At 46.3% G+C, this 19,451-nt stretch overlaps 2 protein-coding genes across 2 annotated transcripts in view; one reads left to right on the top strand and one right to left on the bottom strand.

Annotated features, from left to right (window-relative positions):
• CDK17 (cyclin dependent kinase 17) overlaps nt 1-19,451 on the bottom strand; it is a 397,794-nt gene that overhangs the window by 254,372 nt on the left and 123,971 nt on the right. The window lies entirely within an intron of this gene.
• Nucleotides 1-19,451, top strand: part of ELK3 (ETS transcription factor ELK3) — a 67,758-nt gene that overhangs the window by 13,627 nt on the left and 34,680 nt on the right. The window contains exon 2 of the mRNA XM_090272664.1: nt 14,011-14,219. Coding sequence (XP_090128790.1) covers nt 14,013-14,219 — 207 coding nt within the window. The 5' untranslated portion in view covers nt 14,011-14,012. The remainder of the gene's footprint in view (nt 1-14,010; nt 14,220-19,451) is intronic.

The following is a 19,451-nucleotide window of genomic DNA, read 5'->3' as shown; positions in this document are numbered from 1 at the left end:
GAGTTTCCTGATTTGATTCCTAGTGGGAATGTTGTATTGCCCTCTGAGTGAAAAGGAGACTTTCCTCTGACAGCAGTGAGGTGAGGTGTGCATATAAGAAATGAACCCCTGGTAGAGGGAATATATGTTGTGATTAAGAATCTGGACTTTGGCCCTGGCTGGTGGGGCTCAGTGGTTTGAGCGCCGCCCTGTGAACCAGAGGGTCACTGGTTCGATTCCCAGTCCAGGGAACATGCCTGGGTTGTAGGTTGGGATCGGTGTATCTCTCGTGCACTGGTGTTTCTCTCCCTCTCTTTCTTATCTTTCTCCCTCCCTTCCCCTCTCTCTAAAGGTAAATAAAATCTTTTTTTTAAAAAAAGAAAGAAACTGGACTTTGGAGCCCAATGCCCCTGGATGGGAGGCTCTGCCCATATTACTCCTGTGGCCAGGTCATGACTTCTTCATGGAGCATTACATTTAGACCGCACATATAAGGCACTTAGCACAATGCCTCGTACATAATAAATGCTCACCAAATGTTGACGTTTAAAAAGAAAATCGCCTATGTAAAGACGCAGTGGTTTGGACATTTTATTTATTTATTTGTTTATTTATTTATTTATTGCATGAGTCCTATTTTTGAGGATTCCATGAAATCTCAGTATTGCTGGTGGAGGACAATGTAGCTAGCAATTCCTTTAGTGCAGGGCTCTTTATATGAGATTTATAAATTACTTTACAGGTTTTATAAACCTTGCTGAAATTATATTTTGTATGATATATCTTTTTTCTTTCCTAGAGAATTTTAGGTTCTCAAAAGGGTCAATGGACCAAACACCGGAAGAAGATACATGTGTATATGATCTGTTCTCTGTGTATTGTTACATGCTGTAGGTTGTCTGTATGAGATTGCTGGTATTTGACTGTTTCTGACCCATAAAACAACAATTTCATATAGTTCAACCTAATAGTTGTGGTGTTGTTAAGAGACATAATTTGAAACAGTATCATTATGAGAGAGATTATAATGAGGTATGACTCTAGCTTATTTTCATATGTTATTTATCAAAGCCTTGCAAGTTGAAAGTCATCAGGCAGCCTTGGACCGGTAGTAATCATATTCATCTGAAATAGCATCTGCCCTGTACGGTATTATGAAATAGTCATGAATAGTCTCTGGGGACTTACTGGTAGATTTATCACATCTCATGAATCATTTTTCTAGTCTCATATTCTTTTGTTCCAAATGACTACTGTTAGGAGAATTTGTTTAGTGTTTCTTTTTTAGAATTAAAATACTCAGAATTAAAAAAATACTTAGAGTTGCTTAGGTTTTTTTTCCCCCCTGATGAACTCCTAAGGCTAATTACTCGGGAGGAAGAAATTCTCAGTGAGAATTCTTGGGCAATAAGTGTTCTTTCAGAAAGCAGGATTTGGCCGTCGTGTTGAGGGTTAAAACAGAGGTGATACACAGGCAAAATGAAACCAGAGCTGCAATTACAAAGTGGGACAGATGTAGGAGGCCAGGTTTCCTGTGGCCCATTTTCCAGTTTCCTGCCTGCAACCTGCAGAAGAGGAAGCTGAACATCACTGAGCATGAGAACGGCTGGACGACGTGCTTCAGGCCAGAATTCAGACGCACGCAAACAGCACAGACAACAAAGACAATAGCAAAGAAAGTGAATGTTTAGATTTTAGTCCAAAAATGTCTAGGAAGGAACAGCCCTGTCTGTTTCAAGAAAAAGCACTCATTGCTAGCAGAGCCTATGTGCCCACGTAAGACTCTGTGTCTGTGTGTGTGTGTGTGGGGGTGGGGGGACCTGGGGGGACTGGGGGGCTGTCCCAGGCTGTAGGAACCTCTGATTTTTTACAGCCCTGCCTCCTCATCTTTCAAGACTTCAAGACATAGTCTGCTTTTTATACAGTTGGTTACCTGGGAAGGGTTTCCCTGCAGTGCCCAGGACTTCTAAATCTGTTTCCTGGGCATGTTGATATACGAGGGAGGTGGATGTGGTTAACCGACGGACTCTAATGAACTGCAGCCTCCCTTTGGGAAGGCTGGGTGACCAGTTGCTGCTTTGATCTGGCAGGCTTGTGTTCCTTTAACTGCCCAATAAAATGGTGTCTGATGCTTTCAGAGAAGAGATTAAGTGGAGAAGTGTGTGTTGAAGACTGTAGATGGTGCACACTGTTTGTGTGTTGGTGTGGCGCCCGAGGAGGGGAGATGTGGGACGCAGGCAGGCAGAGGACACTGGACAACGTGGACAAATGAGGGAAAAAAAAAGAGAATAATAAAATTATTTTGTGTCTGGGCTCTTTGACACATTCTAGAAGAGTCTCTGAAGTCAGTCATTACAGTCCCTACTTCAGTGGTAAAGAAATAAAGGCCAGTGGTAAAGAAGTGAGGATCCAAAGAAACTGAGATTCACGGCACACCTTTTTCTTGAACGCATGTTGGTTGCCAGGTGCCGTGCTGGAATTGCCGGTTGACGCTAATGCCATGGTGGCTACCAGTAAATGGGTCCATGTGGAGCCCCGTTGAAGGCTTCCTGGAGGGAGTAACTGGAGGCCTTATGTTGAAGCCTTGCCGAAGGCTTATCAGGGACAGGGCACTCTGCTGAGCTTTTTCCACACACCCTCTCATTCCAGCAGACTTGCTTCTTTGAGATACAGAGCCATAAGTCTATGCTTCTGGGACACCCAGTTATTTGTTTTCCACGTGGATGGATCACCTCTTCATCTTCAATCCCTGGAAGAACAAACTTTGTACCAGGGATGTTAGGAAATTTGGAGCGTTGCCAACGGAGGGATCAAAGCGGTATGGGAGTGAGCAGAGGCACTTTGGCATCTTGATGGGGGATAAGAGAGAGCTGGGTCCTGCAGTAGTGCGGTGGGGTGCGGTGGGGTGGGGTGCGGTGGGCTGGGATGGTAAGTGGCATGAATATACGGATGTGGGAGGAGGTAGAACGGCTCAAACACGCTTTCCAGCCAGAGTTAATGTAGCCGTCCATTTACTTTTCCAAAGGAAATGCTCATGTAAAAGTCACCAACAAGCCAATTGAGTTATTTCTAATTTGCCCAGAGATGCCATGGACTTTCAGCACGAAAGGGGTGGATCATTCACTCAGTAAACAGCGATGTGTTGTTACAGTGGCTGTCATTGATTTCCGCCGAAAAAATCTTTCCCTGTCCTCAGGTGGAAGTGTTATTTGAGAAACTATATTTGCAAAACATTGCAAACTGTTAGGGGTGAATAAGTAAGCTAAACAATGGCAGCTTTTCCTCTCTTTTCCTGGTCATTTTACTCATAAAAAATGGGCAATCTGTAGATACTCACAGAATAAGTGAGAACACAAACATTTGTTAATAGATAAAAAGCTTTGATGGGCATGAAGTTGACCTCACAGATTAGCTTTTTTCTTTTTTTTTTAATATGCAGTGGTTGACAATCATTATAATGCCTTTTGAAAGAATATTTTCGTAATCTTAGTTCCACCTTAAAAAAAAAAAAAAAATCAAGTATGGGCTGCTTAGTTACCAAATATTATTTACTTAATGCCTTAAAATTAGTCTGTGTAACTGCAGACCTCAGGTAACACAAATTGTTTTCCGATTCCTTGACTTAAATGCAGGGTTTGTTTAATATAATGAAATGGTTTCTGCTCTTTCTTTTGGACGTTGATAATATGATGGTACAGAAACAGTAGGTGCTGCTTGGAACAGGAGATGGATTTAAGAGAATTTTCGATGTGAAGAGTTCAGAGCCATCCTCAATTCTCTAACCGCACACATTTTAACAAGCAAAAACACAGGTACTTACTGAGCATCTACTTTATTTTTTACACAGGAGTTTTTCTCCTTTCCTTGGCCTTTCTCGTTTCTGATTTTTTTTTAATTGCCTGATTTCTTTTAATCCCTAACAATACAAAGCTTTAGAAAATCAAAGATAATTTTTCTACCCCCTCAACTCCCACCTCAGTTGTAACTTTAAAAATGAATTCAGGCTCCTGCAAAGAGAAGTGTTAGGCGCCAAAAATGGAAAGAAGAACCAATTAGTTGGTATTTCGACTTCTAAGAATGGAAGCAAAAAACCGCATTGCTTTGCGTCAAGTTTCTGTGCATCCCCATCTCACATTAAGACGTCTGGCGCCACCTTGTGGCAGACAGAGAGAACGTCCGCCTCCAAGAAGAAGAAAGCGTTTACGAGGGAGGAGGCAGGCAGCCTGAGCAGGGGTAGGTCCAGGTTTTGCGGGGCTTGAAGCTTAAACAGTTTGGGGGAGCCCCTTTTGTACAGAACACTCCCAAAGTTAGAAATGTGAAATCACCAGGACTTTAGACTTGTGCGAAGTGATGGTCCCTGAGGCTTTAGCTTCACGGAGAGCCTCAGGGTGTAGGTTCCGGGTGACAAGGCGATTCTCCTGTCCGCCCGGCAGCTTCCGGAGGCTCGGTGCAGTTTGCAGGAGCGCAGCGGGCCTGCTGCTTTGTGACTTCTGTTCTTCAGGCTCCAGTGGGAGGTTGTCTGTGTGGAAATGGCAGGTACACGGCCCTCCAGGCTCCAAGCTGATTCCTCTTTGGCATTCGCCATTGCTGTCCCCACCCATCTGCTGCGGGGGACATCTGACTCTCCTCTCACGTCTCCAGTTTTACCCACCTTCAGATTAAGGCTCAAGCTCCTCTAGAAATCCTTCTCCAGCTATCCTAATCCTCATCGTCATTCTAATGCACGTCCGATTGCATTTAGTTGGGGGCAGAATTAGAGCTGAGAAGGACACTGCCTGTGGCACAGTCTGACCTGTTTTATTTATTTACTCATTTGTTTGACAAATGTTTATCGGGCCCCTACCACAACCTGGCCCTGGGCATCTGTCAGCACGCGGAAACAGGTCAGTATCCACGCAGTCAGCGTTCAAGAGCAGTACTTTCCAAACCATCTGTGGAGAAGGACCGGTTTTTAAAATTTCCAGAGTAGTGTGGACTGATAATTTCGTGGAATACGATAAAAATAAATTACTAGGAAAGTAAAGATACTAAAATAGAAGCCCCAGTTTTTATTATGGATTTCACAAGTATAAAAATCACATTTCAATAAATATAATTGGAATAAACATGGGGAAAACAATTAACAAGCTACATATTAATTGAAAATGTTTGTGAAGACAATTAATAGAGATCATCAGTATTAATACTGGTAAATTTTGTCTTTCAATAAATGTAACCCAACAAAAAAGTAGTAAGTGAAAAAGAGATTCCCCATATCAAATGCCCATAAGCACACTTAAACACCGTATTTATAAATATTCACTTTTAACGTGTCAAATGAGCTTCTTGCTGACTAGCAACTTTAATCTAGGTTGCATACAAAATTGGCTTTTGTAGAGGATGATGTATAGAAACTATTTCTATATTTTGTTTTAATTACAGAGAGAAGCCAATCTTGACAAACGTCAAGATGTGTTGACAGGAATGGAAGAAGAGATTTTCAAACACATTTCAGCAAACTCAGGATATTAATTTTTTTAACTTGTATCCAAAATGAAGCAAGTATTGCTGCATTAAAAATTCATCTGCAATCCTTTATTAGTCTCCAGTTTCAACAATTTATCCTATAAAGTTACAGTTACCTTAAATCATCTTTTAATGAGATCACTGAATTCCAGATTTTTATACACTTTTGGGTACAGTTGCAAAGCTAACCTTGTGGCAGGTGTTTCAGTGTGGTCCCGCTGCCTGTGACTGACTGGGCCATAGCTTGTGCCACCAAGATGACCCTCCTGATCATGTATTTGGCTTTAGTGATAAAGAAAAATTGCAATAAAGCTTCTATACACTTATTCTTAATTTCTATCTTTATCATGGACTGGTGGCCAACAATTCGGAGGGGTGTGTTGGCCACATGTTGAATAGACTGTTCTAGAGGGCCTCTACTCTTCCCACTATTGGGCCTCAATTTCCTCATCCGCAAAATGGGAACAATAACTTGAGTCTTCAGCTCTTCGGGCTGTTGTGGGAGTTAAATGAGATAATTCAGAAAAGTGCTTGGTGTATGGTAAAGGCTCCATAAATAATACCCGCCGTGTACAGAGAAGACAAAGCTAAGGCTCTTATAATTGGAAAAAACAGATTAGTTAATGAATGACTTCACACTGAGGCAGATTATGGGAAGCCCTCTGGCATGAGTGTGTTTATGTGTGTGCATAAAACTACTTCTGTTTGGGAGGATCTGGGGTGGCCTGGGCATCTTCTGTCTGTCCCTCGTGCGTATCACACGAGCTACCTGATTTGGCTTTAGGACGGTGCCTGCATTTTGCGGCTCTCACCCCGGTTTATGAGTGGTGAGCCTGTTTCCCAGCGCAGGGAGGGAGCAGCTCTCACTTTTGAGAAGGTTGTTAATGAGACCTCCAAGGCTCAGAGGAGATGGGGTGTGTTAGTACCCTGGTCCCCACCCACCACGGAGAGTGTCCTGTGGCCTGGCGGCTCTCACGCAGGCAGAGGAGGGCACCAGGGATGGCGGGGTGGTCCCTAGTCAGCCTGCAGCATCCCGCTCTGAGGCTCCATCCAGGTTCAAGAATGACTCAGGGATATTTTTTGCATTCTTTAAAAACAGAAAGTTGAATACACAGAATGAGGGTGGGAAGGACCCACTCAGAGACTGTCCGAGTGTGTCTCTCCATCTGATGCCCTGACTGGCCTGGCGAATGTACCCCTGGGGGCTCCATCTTCAGTAGTCATAAACAGTGTTGTCCTTAAGATTTTATTTATTTATTTTTAGAGGAGAAGGGAGGGAGAAAGAAAGGTAGAGAAATATTGATGTGTGGCTGCTTCTCACAAAGGCCCTCACAAAGGCCCCCACCCCCCCACCCCCCCCACCCCCCCACCCCCCAGCAGGTGTCCTGACTGGGTATCGAACCAGTGACCCTTTGGTTTACAGCCTGTTGCTCAGTCCACTGAACCGCACCAGCCAGGGCTCCTTGGGCTGCTCTTTCAGAAGACTTTTCTCTTTCTGACCCAGCAGCTTTCATCTACTTGACTCCCCTCCTGCCTCCAGGGGCACAGGAGGAACCCGAGCAGAACTAACCCCGAGGGAACATGAGCTCGGAGAGCCTCTTGGCTGGAGGCACAACAGCTAGTAGCTGCAGGGTGAGCATCCAAGGAGCTAGTGTTTCTTAAGTGGGAGTCAGAGAATATGTGCTCAGGCATCTTGAGTTCTCTGCAAGAATTAAAAAACCTGTTCTTCCATTTTTGATAATAGTCTAAAAAAATAAACATAAAAGCATGATCCAAGTCACCTTATAAATAAGAGTCTCCTTAGATTTCAGAGCCTGCGTTGGGGTCATTGCCTAATGAACAGAGAGCTAAGATGGTACAATATCTAAATGGTGCTTCAAGCCAGGTGAAGTGACCAGTGACCTCACAGCAGGCTCTGTGGAAAGGTTTCCCTGTTGCTTAAAAAGTACTAGTAAACAGTTCAGTGGCACTTAACTATGTATGATGTAGAGTTCAAGGGCATTCTTAGTCACTCATATAATCCTTACAACAGCTTTGTATTGGGGGATACACCTTTTATTTTATCATCATCATTCCCATTTTACTTTGGAGAGTATTAACCTGAAGTCCCGCAGCCAGGCAAGACCAGTCCTTGCATGAACGCGGGGAGTCTGGCTCCCGAATCTGCTGTTACCCACTGTGTAGCTTCCGGAATAGATCAGAGTGGTTCACTCTCCTACCTGCTGCAAGAAAATAACTTCAGTGAAAACCTGTGCATTGTCTGTGCTAGAAAGAACCGCTGTGGATGTTGTGACTCTTGATTTTATGGAAGCTGTTTTACAACCCTATTGGTTACAGACAGCCGACAGCAAAGTAATTCTTGTCGCTAGATAGGCCGGTTCTGTTCCATCTCAATGTTCAGCTGACTCCTCTCTGCCCCGGTTTTGTCTGATTCATGCATTCATTTCCATGTTCCTGATCTATAGGCGTCTCTGTTGTTTGCATTCTTTTTTAAAACTTGTTATAATGTCTGCCTCGTTCCCTCCTTAATGACTGGATAAAATTAAATTGTTAACCTGCATTCATTTGTATAAGTATCTGAGAGCAAGGATCTTGCCCAGTCTGAAAAATTTGTTTTAAGAAAAGCGTGGCTCAACTCTCAGTCTCCCAAGGAGGCCTTCCGTGACCCCTGCTCGCCCACCCAGTCCCCCCTACCTGCTCCGGTTGCATTTTCCCACAGAGCTGTTCTTCCAACATGCTCTGTCATGTAATAGTCATATCTTTGCTCTTTATAGCCTGACTTCTCCCGGAAGGGATGTTCCATAAGGACAGGAGCCTTAGTCTCTTTTGGTCACTGAATGTGTCCCAAATACCCAGACGGTGTCTTGAAATAAAATGGACACAAAAAATAAAGTGGACACACAAGAAAGTTCAAAGAAGTGGGGAGATAATGAAATCTTTACAGAGTATAGCAATGTAAACACGTTTACTCTATAAAGAACCTACGTTAGCTCAGTCATTGCCATAACCTTTTGATGAGGGCTGGATGCATTTCAACAAAGCATCACCTGTCATATGTGAAATTAATCCTTAGGTGGCGTTGGGGGGTGGGGGGAGTGATGTGTTTTATCTGTGAATTTCATTTTACCGATCTATGAGAATTACAAACCTTGAAGAGCTTATATCCAGTTTTGTTGTTTATATTGAAGTGAGAACACCATAAAATTTTCTTAATGAAAATAATTTGTCAACACGGGGAACCTATTAATGTTTTCCCCTGCTTCTTTAAAAAAGGAGGTATGCGTAGAATTCAAACCAGACAACCTGTTTGAGATGATCTAACTGTATTCCGCTGCGGCGAGATCTAGGGTATAAATTACAAAGGGAGAGAAGCAGTTGGGGCAAATAGCAGGTAGTCTTGTTCTCTGGAGAGGCCAAGAGGCGGGTCTGCCACCTGCTGGGGCGGGGGCGGGGAGGAGGGGTGGTTAGCTCCAGTGCAGATAGTGATGGTCCGTGGCAGGTGATGCAGCTGAGGTGAAGGGCTGAGCGTCTTCTGTCGGGGCAGTGATGCCTGCAAGTGGGTTGATCCTCTGAAATATACAAGGACAGAGTTTGGTTTTGCAAGAAGAGTGGCATGATACCTGATAGAATTTCATATGTTCAGAACAAGGTCTGGACAGGGGGAAGGGGCATGAGAAGCATTTTCTAATAAGGAGAAATCTGATTGCGGGGTATATTTTTAAAACGTTTTGTAGCATTTCTTGTAGTTTGTCATTTAAGTGGAGCGTTTTAAAAGTCAGCTAACTGAGGTCAGGCTGATAAAACGTTTTAACTTAAAGCAGGCCTCTATTTGCATAATAATATGTCATGAATCTCAAGTATCAAGATTACCAAACTTTTTATTTAATGAAGCCACAGTACTGTCTGAATTACTCATATTCCTAATAATGGGAGCCAGATACATTGGATTTTATTATACCTCCATGTTCAGATATAGGGCTTCCTTGAGGAGTTAATTTATTTAAAAAGCCACTTAGTTTTTTTTTAATTTTCCTGGTGAGAGATATTCATTTGGATGGATTTGCTAAATATGCTCAGTGTTGGTGGTGGTTGGAAGAGCATGCTCCCCAACCACGACGTTAGATTCTTTCACGTCCAGTGTCCCGGAGGGAAGGAAGTGTGTAGCTGGCAGACATGTGACAGAATGTGAAGCGCGGTTGTATGTAAAAACAACAGTGTAAATAATGAAACTTAATTTTATCATGATTAAAATAAATTAAGATTGGAACTAAAAGATACACAGTGTGTGCCTTGAATGGGGAGAACCCCAGCAGCGATGTCAGCCTGTGGCCCCTGCCCTCCTGCCTCCCATGTCCTTGCCCCCCCACATTGGCTCATGCATTTCAGTCCCACCAATGGCTCTGGCCACAGGGTGTGGTAGGGCCCACAGCTGTCTTCGGGACCCACTGTATCCCAGGATTACTTCTGCTGAGTGTAGAAGGGAGGTGCCAGATGTTTGTTGACGTGATTATTAGCTCACAGGGAAATATTTTTGAGACTCATCTCTGAGTAATGTGTGGCTGGGATTTCCAATGGTGAAGACTTGTGTGCTGTGTAGTCATTGAGACTGGTGGACCCAGCAGGGCGGAGGAGTGGCTGGAGGGAGCTGGAGAAGGGGAGGAGGAGGCCCTCAGCTTTAGGCAGGAATGGCCTGATGCCTTAGTCACCTCCGGTGGAGCCGTATTATTCACACTTGACGCTGCCGAGTAACCCCCCCAGCCCTCAGCTGCAGCCTGCCAGTGACACCTTGGCCTGGGAGAGTTGAGGGGGAAGGAAGGGATCGCTCCCCGGTCCTCCAGCCACCAGCCAAGCTCTCCAGGCCTCTGGGAGTTTGCAGGGCAGCTCTGTGATTCCTGCTTCACAACTCCGGGCCTGCCCTTAGCCCAGCTCTTCTCTTCCGGATACCTGGGAGGCCCCTGATCTGCAGGTCCCCACCTCCTCTGCCTTTTCATTTCTACTCTTTTACCTCTTGGTTTTCTTTCCCCCTTTCCTTCTGCCTTTGTCTTAGGCCATGGCCATTGTACTGTGGTTATATCCCTTAGCCCACTATGGCCCTCCCAGTCAAGGCGCAATCAGCCCGTCCCTCTGCGTCTCCTGGAATACTTTGGGTCAAGTGCCAATGATTGTAAATGTAAGCTCTGTAATGTAAAGCATTGCAACGCAGTGAAGAGAGCATGTTTGAAAGCCCAGATGCTGGACATTATAATAGTCATCGTCCTTTGCGGCACTGGTGCCATGTGACTGTCCCTAGACTCGCCGGCTTACAGCAGCATTTAGTTTACTCATGGGTTGGCTTCAGGGATGCTCTGTTTAGTTTTTTTTTTTTTTTTTCTGTAAAATAAAAGACACATTTTTTATTTTCGCCAGTAACTTTATTGATTTGGATAGTTTGCGTATGTCGGCTATCTCCTGTTATTGGCTTCTTGTGGGTAAGAGGCCAGGGGTGCTGCTAAACATCTTCCAATGCATGAGACAGCCCCACAGCAAAGAACTGTTTGGCCAGAATGTCAATAGTTCCAAGAAACTTTGCGAACTACCTTTGACACAGTCGATTGGTCACAGCACCTTCTCCATACACTGCACAATTTTTTTGTTTTGCGTTTCAGTTTTTACCTTTCTTGAAATAATAAAGCAGAATATGTTGAAATGTTGCGTATTTACTTCCATCTTCAGTAGTAAAATGGTTGCACAAAAGTTCACCAATTTTGATAAGTTTTTTAAAAAATGCACGTTGATATGACAGCCGTCACAATACAGTCCAAGAAAATTGTTTCAAATGAAGTTAAAGACAACGAAGCACTACTAGAGCCATCGTCCAGAAGAAGCTAAATGAACTTTCTGGCCACCCCAGTACTTCAGACTTTGGGTCCTGAGACTTGACTCCAGGCTTCAGGTTGGGTTCAGGTTGGGTCCATGTATCACGTTTTGGGGCAGCGGCCTCGTGGTAGTACCAGGAGGAACAGTACAAGCATATGAAGCCTCTGAGACCTTGGCTCAGGATTGACACGTTGTAACTTGTGTGAGCATTCCATTGGCCAAATCAAAACACATGGCCCAGGCCCCATTTCAGGGAGTGGGAAAAAAGTACCCCATCCCTTCTAGGGCACTGTTGCACGATTACATGAATGGGGGGTGGAGGGAAGGCTTTTACCCAGTGTGCCACGTGGGTCCTATTAAGTATGGCTGGAGAACCTGGCTCCCGTACATGCAGTGGAAACGCCATGGAAAGGGATTCCAGGAGCACAAGAAGCTCTGAGGAGTCCTGGTTGGAAGAAGCGCTGAGTGTAAAAGACAGAGAGATGTTCCATGGTCCCTGTCCCATCTGGAACACAGCGGTCCCATCCACTACAGGCTGGGGAGGGACAGGTGGCTGACCGTGTTCCACAGGTGCCTTGCACCCAGACCTCCAAACCCCCTGTCTGCCTTCTGCTCCCTCGAGCAGGGTCCACTGAGCATCGCTTTCCAGTTTCAGAGATATTTTAAAGGTTGCTGTCTGACGTGTCCGGCCAAGAACATGCCAAAGAATTTGAGACAACTGTTAGCAATTCTCCGTGCCAGCGATGAGAAGAAAGTTTGCGGCTCATCCTCCCATCGCTGGAAGGGGGCTTCGAGTTAGGAGCCGGCGCCGGCAAGCTGCTGCGTATCACGGCAGTCGGGCTTACGAGACTCGGGAGGCGCGAAGGCGGTTTCGATCCAACAATGAAATGATTTACGGTCTCATAGACTGAGCGGCTTTGGAGGGGAAGGTTGATTTCTCCTTTAAAGAGCCATGATTAAAATGCCGTATGGGTATTTGGAGAACAGTCCTAATCTGCTTTCCTTTCACTGAGGAACCCACGGCGCTTCGAAAAACAAGAAAGTGTTTTCCTTTGGCTAAGTATGTGAAAGGAAATGAGGGAATGAATACTTACAGGACGGCTAGGTATTTTCACATCTGTTCCCACGTGGAGAGGGTGAAACTAATCTGTCAGCCCCAAAGCTGCCCCTCTAAGAGGAATACGTGGGAGGGGTTGTGGAGATGACCCAGGTGTGGGTACAGAGGACTCTCCCCAGGCAATGAATGATTCCGGCGTCTGGGTCTTGCAGGGGCGTGAACCTTTTTCACTGTTGCCTAGTTCCAGTCGTCCCTGGCTGCCTGCTAGGACTTCATTGTCCCTTCATGGCTCTCATAGTTCTTTCTGGTTTTGTCCCCAACTCCCAGCTTGCCTTTAAAGCTTCTCTTTGTCCCAGAAGCTAATTGCCCACCCTCTGTGAGTCCCGGGCTTCCTCTTCCCAGCCTTGGAATGTCACCCCGTCCGGCCCACAGTCAAAACCCAGCACCCGTCACATGTCCCGTCGTGACAGTCGGACTCAGGCGAATCTTTTGAGTCCAGCCCCACCACCTCTTCTTTCCTAGTCGAATGGATGTTGATAAGAGAAATGGATGATTACGGTGATTCTTATTGCTGTTATTATCATTTTTAGAGCCAGTGCCCACTGCCATGGAAGTCCTCAAATGTCTGCAGTTGAGGAACGAATTGAGGGAGTGGGGAAAACGGTCCTTGAGAAAGCCCTGTTTGAACTGGGTCCTGATGAATTGAGTAGGAGTTCATCAGTCTCCAACGCTAGGGAACAGCATTTTAGGCAGAAGGAACAGTACTCACAAAGTCTACACCAGAGTCCAAGGAAAAAGATAACCTTTTATAGGCTTTCCTCTCATAGTGGAGAAAAAATGCTGTTCCCCTTTCTGCACTGTGACCATGGGGTTTGATCTGCAATCCGACGAATGCCCAGGAGAGAGAAGGAAGGACTTTCTCAGTGGCAAACATCTGTCGGCTGGGTGCACGCCACATCCGGGCCGTGTGCTGGGTTATCAGCAAACATCTGTCGGCTGGGTGCACGCTACATCCGGGCCTTGTGCTGGGTTATCAGCAAACATCTGTCGGCTGGGTGCATGGCTCCCACAGGGCCTTGTGCTGGGAATGCTGGGAATACAGAGAATAATCCAACCAAGTCCCTTCCTTGCAAAGCTCATCCTGTAGTTACACTGACTGACATACCCCAACCTCATTACCACAGGCCCCCACACAAATGCCCTTAACAAGGGGTTCAGCATTCATAGCAACTAATGGACTAGAGACTGACCAGCAAAGGAGCTGATAGGATGGGTGGAAACAGACACTAATATTAAGTGGAGAATTGTTTGTATGGCGACTAATTCTGCAAGCGGGTAGTTTATTAATCATTTTTTTCACGTTATTTCTGATGCAGTCTTGTCACCTGTGGGGATGTGTGTTGTGAATACGAGGATCACAGGGCTTCCTTGTAGTTCTTCTGAATTAAATGCAGCCAGCAGGCATCTGGTTCAGCGCAGCCTGTGGGGATGGACGTGAATATGACTTGACTTGGTTCATGGGAGGGGAGAGGGGGGCTGAGGTGCTCTTCCGCAGCTGCCTGCCCCCCAGACTTGGTGTGCACTGCGCTCTGACCCGCCTCCTTCCTCCGCAGGTATGGAGAGTGCAATCACGCTGTGGCAGTTCCTCTTGCAGTTGCTGCTGGACCAGAAACATGAGCATCTGATCTGCTGGACCTCCAACGATGGTGAATTCAAGCTCCTCAAAGCAGAAGAAGTGGCCAAGCTGTGGGGACTCCGAAAAAACAAAACAAACATGAACTACGATAAGCTGAGCAGAGCCCTGCGATACTATTATGACAAGGTAAACCCTTGCCTTCCTTGAGGCTGTCTTGGGGAGTTGGGGCACCACCTCCCTGTGTCCTTGGTGAAAGCAGATAACCGTGTGCTATGAAGCAAGGTGGAAAATCAAACAGAGGCAATTTATGCAGTTTCGGTTGCTGATTTTTTTTTTTTTTTTTTTTTTTTGATAAAAACTGTGTTGGAGATTTTTTTTTTTTTCTGGAAGCCTTTTGGGTGTTACTGGAGGTCAAATTTTATTCCCTCTGCATTTCCATCTGTAGTAACGGAAATTAGATGTAAGGAGGTTCTGGGGCTTCCCTCATGGTCAGTTGCTGGAGTGACAGAGTGAAAGGAGACATCTAGAAAGTCTGTTCATCTCTGGTTTGTAGTTCATGCACATGGGTCTTCCCTGGGGTGGAGGGCAGTGTGGGCATGTTATGTAACAGTTCAGTGCCTCTGTGTCCTCATTTGTAAAACGGGACCCTCATAGTCCTGGCTCAGGATTGTTGTGACAACTAAGTGAGTGTCCCGTGGTCAGTACTTAAAACCGTGGTGGGTACATGGCGTTGCCAGCTTCACGGGAAGCTTCCCCAATCAGAAGAAAAACGATTTTCATTTTTGACTCACAGAGCTAAGTCAGAGTGCTTTGTTGAGTGATAACACAGCATCGTTGCCAAAGCCAGGACAGGTGGGGTGAGTTTTCATGCCTTTCGGGACAGGCAGTTCAGGTGCCTGTCCCTTAGGGACACTCATGTCAGGCCTACAGTGGTTAACCATTTCCGTGGGGCTCTGTGGTTGCTAAGTGTTTAGCCTCTTCAATGTAAAGAATTAAGAGTCCTAAATAAAGATAAGCGTCTGTTCTGGTTTTATCAAAAGGTGAATTAAAAACTGATTTAAGTGGTTAGTTCCTGATGTATATGTGGTGCCTCCCTTCGGCCAGCCTCTTTGGAATTCAAGACAGAAGGACAACACATTTCAGGAAGTGGAGGCATCATTAATTATAAAGTGTTCTTTCACATGATCGTAACTGCATATGCTTATGTCATGGAAATGTTAAAGGTGCTTCCCTTTAATGTGGCAATTAATTAATCCTGGCTCAATGTAGCATCCTCCTAAGATATAAAAGCGCTTCTTGACAATGGCGCTGTCTGAAAGCCTGGCAGATGGTTTATTGTTTTGCATTTTCACCCAGGTTCTAAGTTGCACAGTGGGAACTGGGACCCTCTGAAGGAAAGCAGTCATCTTGCCTGCTGGCAGGGTGCCTGAAAGCCTGGCTATGAGACTTAAAAAAAAAAAATCCATTGTTTTAAGTTCAAGTGTTAGAGAAAAGGAGTCCTGCCTCCGTGTCTGTCACTGGGTTTCACCTCTTCTAGCAGCCTGGGCGTTGGGGTGAAGGATCGTGTGTTGTCAGCAGGAAGGGAGATCAGGGGCTGGAAACGACACGAAGGGACTGGCAAAGCCATTGCTGTTCAGATTCCACCTGATCTGCTCTGAGCAGATTTAAAGGGAAAGCAATTTCAGAGGCTTCAGTCACCCAGCACGTTTTGGGACTTTCTGTCTAAGACGCTGTGCTGAGGACTTCCTGCCCTCCTCTCCCTTGCACTACCTTAGCCCCCGAGACAGTCCTGCCGACATTGCCTCCCTTCACAGATCAGGGAGCGGGGCTTGGACGAGAACCCTGCCCAAGCTCTCCTGTAGCCAGGAAGCCGCAGAGCCAGGATGCTCATGCTCCGAGCCAAAGGGCACATGCCCTGCCTTCTGGGCCTTTCCTGTCTTTTGCCTCCAAACACCTGAGTTCCAGGTAGGCAGTCAGGCAGCACAGAGCGTATTGTAACCTCAGAAATTTGTTGTTTATCATTGAGTACTTCAGCACTGAAAATCCATTGTACACTGGGTGCCAGGTTTAGTTCAAGGTCCAGGGTCTGTGTCCAGTGTGGCCTGCTCCCTGAAGTTGTCCCTTTCCTCTCCTACTTCAGCTGAGCTGGAAGTCTGGCCACATGACCTTTGGGCAGTCAGCTGGCACCGACAGCAGGAGCACCTCCCGTCCTGTGTGTCACGCAGGCTTGGCCACCAGGAGAAGGTGCCCTTCGTCCTTCCTTAGACACGTGTAACTATACGTATGTGTGGGTACACAGTACACAAACGTGTATGCACAATATACATGTATGTATACGTGGCTATTCTATGAAATGTTCTCAAGTGATGAGTAAGAGTGATCATTAGGCTCCTGCTATAGTTTGAAGTGAAGAGGAAGGATGAAGCAGAAGAGAGGCGGGGGTGAGAGGGGGTGGAGTGGCTAGGAGGAACAGGAGGAGAAATGGCAAAAGAAGGTGACAAGAAGCATAGGGCATTTTACATTTTGGATGAATACTACTTTCAATTTTTCCAGTGCTAATCTCTGTATGAAGTGAACATATGGAAGTGCCAATATCTGACCATTTTTGGCCACGAAAATGCAATCTTAAATGGCTCAGCTCCCACCTAAGAGATTTGTGGACGTGAAGCCCCCGGCCACATGGGCACCCCTTGCTGTGCCCCACTCTGCAGCACATGTGTTTGTCAGTGACTAGCACCCTGTGATGTCTGCCATGTCCTGTCCTCTCCGTTGCCTCCTCCGTCCTCCTTCTTCTCTTCCTCCCTCCCCCCCCCCTCACACTTACCTGGAGCCTGCTCTGCAGAGGATGTAAATTAGTTGACTCCCTACCTTGACAGCTGCGTTCTTTTTTCCTGCTGTTTTTTCTGTCATTTGCTAGCTATCAGCTCTTCACTCTTGGCTGAAATTGCACATCCCTTGGGTTGTCCTAATAGGGAAGTTTTCCTGCCGCAGTAGACAAGCATGAGCGTATCATTATTTTTACATGTTACATGTTATATTTTTAGCTCGTTCCAGAATACTAGAAATGGGGAGAGAAAAGCAGGGGAAAATGTGTGCAGAAGGCATCAGAGAAGAATAACAGATGGGCTAATGTGTCAGTTGGGGCTGAGGCCCTTTAATATCATTATTCCTCCAAAAATTGCCCCCTGCCTTGTCACAGTGAGGTGGTTAATGGCATGAACTCTGGGCTGGAGTGTCTGAGTTTGAATCCATCTCCAGTTGTGGGTGCGCTTTGCCTAATGTTTCTGGGTCAAAGGAAGCCGGCACCATGGGGACGTTGCTGGGTATGAGCTAACACGTTTGCTGAGAACAGAGCCCCAAACACATCAGGGGCAACAAAGTATTAATTAGCCAGAGTCATAATACAGATGATATTGTCCTTATTGCTCATTTGAAAAGTTCAGACAGGTGCAGAAGAGGAAATGAGGACTTTTGTCCTGCCTTCCTGCACAAGCACACGCAGAGGCGACGGCTCTTGTCACCTGGGAGCCATCAGGAGCACGTGGCTGTGCTTGTTAACGACGGAAGGAGGACGCCCACAATGTCTTTACCCAGTTGCCCATTTTTGTATATAGGCTGTTCTGAAAATTCACTACTGAGATGTTTTAATATTTAAATGACTCTTCCTCATCCCTTTGAATCAAAGCACGCACTTTTCTGTGCATCCAGTTGGAGCCAGTCTGTCTTCCCTGAGTAGCCAGAGTGGGCACTGTCCCGGTTAGAGTCCCACCGTCCTTAGTCTCTGAGTCAAAGGACACACCTTGGAAAGTGGGCATCATAACAGCACCTTCCCTCGTTGGTTGGTGTAGGATTAGTGGGTTTTTTTTTTTTTTTTTAGAGATTTTATTGATTTATTTTTATTTTATTTGTTTTTTGGTTTTTTTTAGAGAGGGGAAAGGAGAAAGAGAGGGAGAGAAACACCAATGTGCGGTTGCCTCTCATGCACCCCCAACTGGGGACCTGGCGTGCAACCTGGTCATGTGCCCTGACTGGGAATTGAACCAGCGACACTTGGTTTGCAGGCCGATGCTCAATCCACTGAACCACAGCAGCCAGGGGTTGGTGTAGGATTAAATGCAACCATGTGGACGAGGTGCTCAGCACAGCATCAGGCACTTGGGAGGACACACTCAATCCATGCGTCTTGCTTCCGTCACCTGAGTTAATAAAACTTACTGCGTCGCAGCCCTGTGGCTGTGTATGCAGCCAGCTTCCTCACGAGCCCGTCCTCACCGTGGTCTCGTGGCTTGCCCACTCGTGCTGCTCTAGTACCTCGCACAGGGGCTGGCCCGGATAGGTTGTTCAGTAAATGAAGGAGCGAATAGGTAACATAATGAAGGGGACACTACCCAAACACACGCCACTTAGATCGAAGTTGACATTGAATCAGCGTTACAGTTAAAAACAAAACGTCACTGCCTTTTGGATTACTGGTCAGTATTAATTTCCTAAGGCCGCTGGAACAAAGGACCACAGAGTGCATGGGTTACAACACAGTCTTCCCCTCTCACCCTGCGGGGGGCCGCAAGTGTGAAATTCAGGTGTCCGCAGGGCAGGGCTTGCGGATTCTGGGTAGCATCCTTCCTCGCCTCTTCCTAGCTCTGGTGCCCCACCTTGGCTGGTGGCTGCATCGCCCCGGTCTCGGTCTCTGTCCTCACGCAGCATTCTCCCTGTGTGTATCTGTCTGTATTCATTTTTCCCTCTTATAAGGACAGCAGGTCTGTTCGATTAGGGGCTGTCCTAATGACCTCATCTTCAATTGATTACATTGGCAAAGACCCTATTTCCAAAGGTCACATTCACAGGTACTGGGGGTTAGGACTCCAGCGTTTTTTGGTGTATGTGTGTGTGGGGGCATACTTCTACCCACCACACGTACGTATAGTTCCCATACTGCTGGGTTCTCGTTTAGCTTTTTGACGTTACACACAGAGGGAGAACCTTGGAGAGATGATGGTTTCATCCAGCTAATCCGTAAGCAAAACTGCTCCCCACAACTGAAACAGCAACTCGATTCAGCAGCAGATATGACAGTAGATTCTGTGACAGGCCCGTTCCAGTGTGCCTGCCCTGTGCTGGGCACACTGTGCTGGGTCCCCAGGGAGGAAGTGGAGGTGAAGAAGGCAAGACCTGTCTTGGAGGGACTCAAAGTCTCTGGGAATTCAGCAGTAAATGACTCAGATGGGAGGAAAAGCTGCCCCTGGTGCTGCCACCCTGGAAAAGCAATGGCTGAGATCTGGCGTTGGCCTCTGAGGTTCCTTACCCCGTCTGTGTTTCTGTGGCTTGCACATTTTCCACACACAGGGAAGGCTGGAGGGGCAGGGGTTTGCAACCGAGCGCTGCCAAGGACCTGCTTCCCCACTTACGGTTTTTGAAGAG

The sequence above is a fragment of the Furipterus horrens genome, unplaced genomic scaffold, assembly GCF_987537825.1.
Source record: "Furipterus horrens unplaced genomic scaffold, mFurHor1.1.pri manual_scaffold_4, whole genome shotgun sequence".
NCBI classification, from domain to species: Eukaryota; Metazoa; Chordata; class Mammalia; order Chiroptera; family Furipteridae; genus Furipterus; species Furipterus horrens.
The sequence above is the reverse complement of the archived record's forward strand: the minus strand, read 5'-3'. Positions and strand labels throughout refer to the sequence as shown.